Source organism: Microtus ochrogaster, unplaced genomic scaffold, assembly GCF_000317375.1.
Source record: "Microtus ochrogaster isolate Prairie Vole_2 unplaced genomic scaffold, MicOch1.0 UNK5, whole genome shotgun sequence".
NCBI classification, from domain to species: Eukaryota; Metazoa; Chordata; class Mammalia; order Rodentia; family Cricetidae; genus Microtus; species Microtus ochrogaster.
The window spans coordinates 9,145,184-9,152,615 of NW_004949103.1; the positions used below are offsets into that span (position 1 = coordinate 9,145,184).

The 7,432-nt window shown below is 41.0% G+C and overlaps 1 protein-coding gene across 1 annotated transcript in view; it reads right to left on the minus strand.

Moving 5' to 3' along the window:
• Fbxl5 (F-box and leucine rich repeat protein 5) overlaps window positions 1-7,426 on the minus strand; it is a 44,622-nt gene extending 37,196 nt beyond the window's left edge. The window contains exon 1 of the mRNA XM_005365984.2: window positions 7,275-7,426. Within this exon, the coding sequence (XP_005366041.1) occupies window positions 7,275-7,358 (84 nt within the window). The 5' untranslated portion in view covers window positions 7,359-7,426. The remainder of the gene's footprint in view (window positions 1-7,274) is intronic.
• Between the last annotated feature and the right edge of the window lie 6 nt (window positions 7,427-7,432).

The following is a 7,432-nucleotide window of genomic DNA, read 5'->3' on the forward strand; positions in this document are numbered from 1 at the left end:
AAAAGCTCAAGAGATGGGGGAAGAAGGAGCAGAAGCAAAGGAAGGAATGAAAAGATGGAGGAAAGAAAGGGGGAAGGAAGGAAAGAAAAATACTTCTGAACATAAAAACGCGAAGGGGATGACAGTGAAAAATATGATATATATATATTGGTTTTTTTGAGACAGGGTTTCTCTGTGGTTTTGGAGCCTGTCCTGCTGGAACTAGCTCTTGTAGACCAGACTGGCCTCGAACTCACAGAGATCCGCCTGCCTCTGCCTCCAGAGTGATGGGATTAAAGGCATGCGCCACCACCGCCCGGCTTCTCAATTATATTTTAAAGCTAAAAATAAATCAGATTTGAAAAAGTGCTTTCTGGAAGGAAAACTAGTTTCATTTCTATTAAATCCTTAATATTTGTTGCCATGATGAATACATGAACAAGATCAAAAACAAAGAAAAAAAGAAAAGGGAAACGGGGTTCATTTTTGTTTGTTTGTTTTTGTTTTTCGAGGCAGGGTTTCTCTGTAACCTTGAAGCTTACCTGAACTCACTTGGTAGACCAGACTGTCCTTGAACTCACTGCTTCCAGAGTGCTGGGACTAAAGTCATGCACCACCACTGCGCAGCGGAAAGGGGGTTCTTAAGCTATGATCCCATCAATTTTTCTCCACATATAATTTTGTTATGACAGCCTACAGTATGGGAAAAGATCTTCACTAACCCCACAACAGACAGAGGTCTGATCTCCAAAATATACAAAGAACTCAAGAAATTGGACACCAAAAGAACACATAATCTAATAAGAAAAATGGAGTATAGACCTAAACAGAGAACTCTCAACAAAGGAAATCTAAAATGGCTCAAAGACACTTAAGGAAATGTTCAACATCCTTAGTCATCAGAGAAATGCAAATCAAAACAACCCTGAGATTCCATCTTACACCTGAAAGAATGGCCAAGATAAAACACTAGGACAACTTATGCTGGAGATTGCCGGGGAAAGGGAACACTTCTGCATTGCTGGTGGGAATGCAAGCTGGTACAACCCCTTTAGATGTCAGTGTGGCGATTTCTCAGAAAATTAGCAAACAACCTTTCTCAAGACCCAGTAATACCACTTTTGGGTATATATCCAAAGGATGCTCAATCATGCCACAAGGACATGTACTCAACTATGTTTATAGCAGCTTTGTTTGTCATAGCCAGAACCTGGAAACAACCTAAATGCCCCTCAACCAAAGAATGGATGAGGAAAATGTGGTACATTTACACAATGGAGTACTACACAACAGAAAAAAATAACGACATTTTGAGTTTTACAGGAAAATGGATGGAGCTAGAAAACATTTTGAGTGAGGTAACCCAGACACAGAAAGACAATTATCACATGTACTCACTCATGGGTGGTTTTTAAATATAAAGCAAAAAAAGCCAGCCTACAAACCACAATCCCAGAGAACTTAGACAACAAGAGGACACTAAGAGAGACATACATGGATCTAATCTACATGGGAAGTAGAAAAAGACAAGATCTCCTGAGTAAACTGGAAGCATGGGACCTTGGGGGAAGACTGAAGGGGGAGGGGAGAGGAGGGAGGATAGCAGAGAAAAATGTAGAGCTCAATAAATAACAATAAAAAAGTAATTTTGTTTTGGAATCAGAAGTTAGTGAATTTAACAATTAACAGAATATCCACGCTGTAGCTCAGTGGTAAAGCCTTTAGCATGAAGAAGGACCTGAAGTCAATCTTCAATACCATAAAATAAAAACAAAAAAACAAAAGAGCTAGGGCACACACTACACAACTCTTTAAATATCTATATGAATGGTTTTCTCAAAATTTTATTTGTTTCTATAAAGATGTTTAAGCACTTAAGATTTAGAAAAACCTGGACAGTATTTTAAGGTATACGGAAGCTTATAATGTGGTAGAGTCTAAAACTGTTTAAGTATTTGTTATTTCTTAAGACAACATTACAATATAGGTTTATCATACCCATTTTATAGATTAAAAAACAGGCTAGGAGAAATAATTTGTCCTCAATCGCATTAAATATTCAATAACGGAGATTCAGCTTCTGTAACTAATTTATGTCATAGATAAAATCTCTATCCCACACTGAAAGCTATCTTTTTGGATCCAAGACAGTAACGGGTCAGAATAATTGCTCCAAATCAAAGGTATCACTTTAAGGAACACAGTCCCCCCCCAGGAGATAAAGGGGAAGATCTAGGGACAGTTTAGTTTGTCACCAACAGAGAAGTACTACTGACATAGGTTGGGTATGAGCCAAGAATGTGACTAAAACATTTTACAATGCAGAGGACAGCCCCCACAACAAATTCTGTAGCCCAAATGTCAACTGTGCGTTAGCTGAGAAATGCTGCTCTAGGCAAGTGTTTCCCAAATATTGTTTACTACAAATATCTTGTCAGTCCCTCACTATATAAAATGGGTGAAACAATGCAATGAGATCCAAATGGAGAACAAACACTCAAAGATAATTCCGGAAAAACTATCTCCCTCTGTACTCTGGGAAGTATTAACAGTTCCACTTTCCTTTTCTAATGCTATGTCTAACGCACAAAGCTGATTTATGACCTACTAATGAGTCATAAGACATACTGTGAAAAACAAGGCTCTATGGTAGAATGAAAACTCACTAGTAGTCTACACAATAATACACTCTGGTGCCTCCACATTCAACAAAGAACCTACACCTACCAAGACACAACCAACCAACAGCAAAACAGTAACATGGTATATTTCATGGCTTTCTGTCTCAAGACACTGTACAGGCTAAAATATAAACGCTGGCCTAAAAACTGCCAAAAAAAAATGTAATGTAAAGCCAGTAAGTTCAAAATAGCTACAAAAAAACTAAGAATCCAAACATTACCACCCCAACAGCACTTTTTTTATTTTCTGTCCAATTAGCCAGGCCATACTTTCAGTTAACCAGAGATATATACTCAATGAAGAAGCTTTAGTATGCTCTGGCCAAATTTACAGATAGAAAAAATGACCTATAACTGTTTTGCATAAAAACAGAAATAAGCAACAAGTGAGGAAGGCTAAAAACCATTGCTTTCAGAGAAAGAAAAAAAAATCTAGGATTAAAATTCAGATTCTACTAATTGCTGAGTGAGCTAGGTAAGTTATTTAACCACTAAGACTATTTCCTCACTTTTAAATGTGGGATAACACTTGTCTTAGAAAGCTCTTGTAAGGATTATAAAAATAATGTCAGTGTGTAGTAAGAATCCATTAAACTCCCCGTTTCTTCCTCTCAGCTCAAAATTCAGTATTATGTTCACTAAGCCAACCTTCCCAAATGCCAGTACATTTTTACAGGTATACAGAATTAAAATGGAAAAACAAAAACAAAAACTGACCATAAAGCTACATTCAAGTTTCTGAAAGTAATCTATTCAACTTTGCATTTATCGTCTTCTTAGTTTTGGTTATAAAATATCCTTTTTTTATAAGTGATAAAAGTGGATGACACTTCTTAATATCCTTACTTGAAAAATTTAGGCACCCCTAAGTGCTTTCACCTGTTATTTTTAATGGGGGGGGGGGAGCTGCCTACATGTATGTCTAGGTACCACACGCCTATCTGATGCCGGTGGAAGACAGAAGGGAACATGAGATCCCCTAGAACTGAAGCTACAGACTATTGTGACCTGCCATCTTGATGCTGGGAAGAGATCTCTCAAGACCCTCCCTTCACCTTTTTTATAACTTGTCTATGAACACATCTGGAGATCTCTAGAGACACCGCATAACTGTTCTCAGAAATCACTTCAGAGACTACTCCTCATGCTTACTGTGGACATGACCATATGCTTCCTCCCTTCTGCTCCCACTGCACTCTTCCTGGATTTCTGTGTTATCATAGAAACTGGGGCCTCTAAGGAAGAGCACCCATATCTCACAATGACAACAGAAACTACTACAGGGCAGACAGAAAAGAATCAATGGAGTTAAGTTTTGAGGATTGAAGAGAATGCTGGAAACTGGGAAGAAAATGGGAAAAGCATTATCTACCATTTGGTACAAATTTTAACTACACATTCCAATTTGGGAGGTCAGTGAATTATCAAACAAGATACTCTGAAGACTGCTACAAAACACATCAAGAACTACTGTAGCTTCAGATGAAGATAATTAAGCTGGGAGTCTTAATACTGACTTGGGTGGTTATGGCTCTAGCTTACATAAGCCCTTACCTAAACCATCCAGACCTACAACTCCCCAGGTATCAGACAGAAACAAACAATAGTTTTCTTTGAGCCAAAGGTCTGTTGTCTGCATAGCAGAGATAAAGATACCGTTCCATACCACCTTTTTCAAAAACAAAAAGACAAAAATACGAAGTCAAAACAAAAAGTGCACACACACGCACACACACACACACACACACACACTATAGTCTGGTTTTTTTGTGGTTGAAAACTACTTCTGAGCAGAGTGTATATTCAGTGACAAGCCATTAGAGAAAACTAGGTATTAGTAAAAATTGCTTCTAGGTTAGGGGTGGGACTTTGCATCCACTTCCCCTTCTCAAAGCTTGTATTTTGTCTGGATACATTTCTTTAGTATGAGAAAACCCACAGGCAATACATTAAACTATATACAGGAATATTTAACGTAATCTGTAACAATGTAATAATTCGCTCTAAGTATATTACTCAAAACTTAGAAAAACTGATTTGATGCTCCTAAAAAAATTGTTTTATGAATATCCTATGTTTTACAAATTCAATACTGTGAATACAACTGAAATCTTTAACGGTTTCAGGATGATATTTAGAATATAGTGAAATCACATACTCTGTAGCTTTTTAGTTTTAACCAAAGTCTAGTTCTCATTTTGCAGTTTTACTAGAGGTTGTTTGGGTCAGATTTCCTTGATCTAAGAAACTAAAAGTAAGATGACAACAACAAACCTCGAAATGACAAACTAATCAAAACAACTCAATTCTTTAAGCCTATTCTGCCGTCAAAACCATTTTCCCACTTTTGCTCACAAAGGACATCCAGAGAACCTTCACTGGCCATTGAAGAAATGATGGAAATTCCTATGCAGCTTTTTCCTTCACTAAATTACCTTGGTCACAGTTAAGAAAACTGAAACTTTAGTAATCTTGATGAATAAAAGCGATAATCTCATTAACTACAAGCAATTAAATCAGAATTGGTGACTTTTTTTTTTTACAATGCTGGGAATAAATCAGTGGCAATTTTGACTAAAGCTATACCAAATCAAAAATGCTTTATTAAACTGGTTATGCAAGAGGGGACATTTAACTGAAAAGAATCTCATTTGACTCATTTTTTTCAAAGTCAACTGCATTTCCAAAATTTACTCAAATGTTCTCAAACACCAAAAAGAGATACAAAAATAATGACAATCAATGGCCAGTCTGCCGACAAATGCCTGTAATTCTGGAGCCTGGGAGGCAGAAGCAAGAAAATCAGGAGTTCAAGGTCAGGCTCTTGAAGGTTCTCAAGGCTAGCCTAGACTAGTAGAGAAAACTGTCTCCAAAACAGTATCAAAACAAAAACATAACTTCTTTAAAAAGAGACTGGGTAGTGCATTATAAATTTGATCATTTGGGAAGGTCATAATCCTTTGGCAATCTGAAACATCTTACATACTGGAAAGTTCCTAGGAAAATGGACAAACTGCCCACATTTTCCCTTATCGCCAGAGGGTCTCGGGACTATCTCTCGCCAAAACAAACCAGAGAAAAGCCTGGGAGTCAATCAGTCCTCATTAAATTCCTCTTCTGCTTCTTAAGAAGCCTGAAATTAAAGGATAGTGTGAGGGGAAAACATATTCAAAAGGTGAAGATTATAAAAACAAAACCACTAACTGAAATTGCAAGGCGATACTCTTCTGCTCAAGGGCTTAGCCAGCCGTTAAGCTTCTTCTCCTGGGTGATAATCGCACTCTGTGTACCCCAGTCTTACCTGAGAGTTCAAAATTATACTTGATATATGGGTTCTATGCTAGGAGATTCCAATTTGAATGGCAGTCCAGGCATCAGGATCTTAAAGAACTTTGGGGTTAATTAACAAGCAACCAAGTGGAGAGCCATGATTCCAAACAGTCCTGGCGTTTAAAAGTACCCCTGACCTCGGACTGGGTTTGGTGTTTTGTTTTGCTTTTTCCCAAAAAATGGAGTGAGAGAAACGGTTGCGGGGCAGTAGTGCTAAGATCTGAAACTTGCAAATTGCTGCTCTTCTGTGACCTGCCAGTGAAGACACAGGGTTCTTTTCTAGCACCTCTCTGGGTTGTAAGACAACTCTTGTTTGCTGTTAACAGTGGTGATTATTCTACGCAATTTCTGAAAACTCAATTTATTTCCATGTTTAATAATGACTTAACAGCTATTTATTTGTTTCATTTTTACAAAACACATGACTGCCCATAGTTTACACATAGATGACCTTCCAAACATAAACCGACAATTGGGAATTTTAAGAATCATTGGAAAAGGGCCTCAACTCATCTCCACAAAAGTACTTCAACTTAGGCTCCATCAATTAAAAGTCCAAAACGCGTTCCACAGCAAACCAACTTTTCCTAGGGCCCCCCTCTTATCTGATCCCAGTAAAAAAGTCCAACAGAGGATCAGCTAGCTCGCTGTCTTGAAACAAAATCTACAAGGACTAAATATTCGAAGAAAATAAAATCTGGAAGGGGAAAAGCCAACCAGAAACGTAGAGTGCAGGTCTTCCCCGGCCCCTGTAGCGGGCTGGCTTACTGAACCAAACCAGTGCGACGCTGGCAGGGAAAACAAGCCCGCACCAGGGTCTGAGAGCCGCTGCCCGTGGAGCCAGGAAGCAAGTCTCAGGTCCAGGGGGAGGACAGTGTTTGCAAAGCGACCCAAAGAGCCCGAAGGAGCCAGGAGGGAAGGACTGCGGTGGCGATCAACCGCAGAAGCGGCCTGCGGAGGCGACCCGGGAGCCCTGGCGGGCGGGCGAGGAGCCGACCCGGGTCCCCAAACCCTGCAAAGACAGCGGCGGCAGCTCCGGGCGGCCGAGAGCGCCCATCACCCCCCGTGCAGGCCAGACCCGCGAGCAGGAAGCAGGGCAGGCAACGCGCGCCCCGAGGGCACGACCCAAGGCCCCGGCGGGAAGGTGCGGGAGCCGCGCGGCTGACGGGGCGCAGGCGGCCGCTCGTACGGCGCCAACTCAGGGGGGTTGCGGGAGGCTCGCAGGCCAGGCCGCCCGGAGCCCGCCCGCTCCTCCGCGCCGCTCTCCGCCCCGCGCTCCGTTACCTTGTCGCAGTAGCGCCCCACCAGCTGCTTCATCCGCCAGTGCGGGGCGGTGAAGACGTCCACTTCGTCGGGAAAGGGCGCCATCGCCGCAGCCTTCGCGTCCGCCTCAGCAGCCGCGGCAGCCGCCTCTCCATAGACACCCTCGCCGCGGGGCAGAG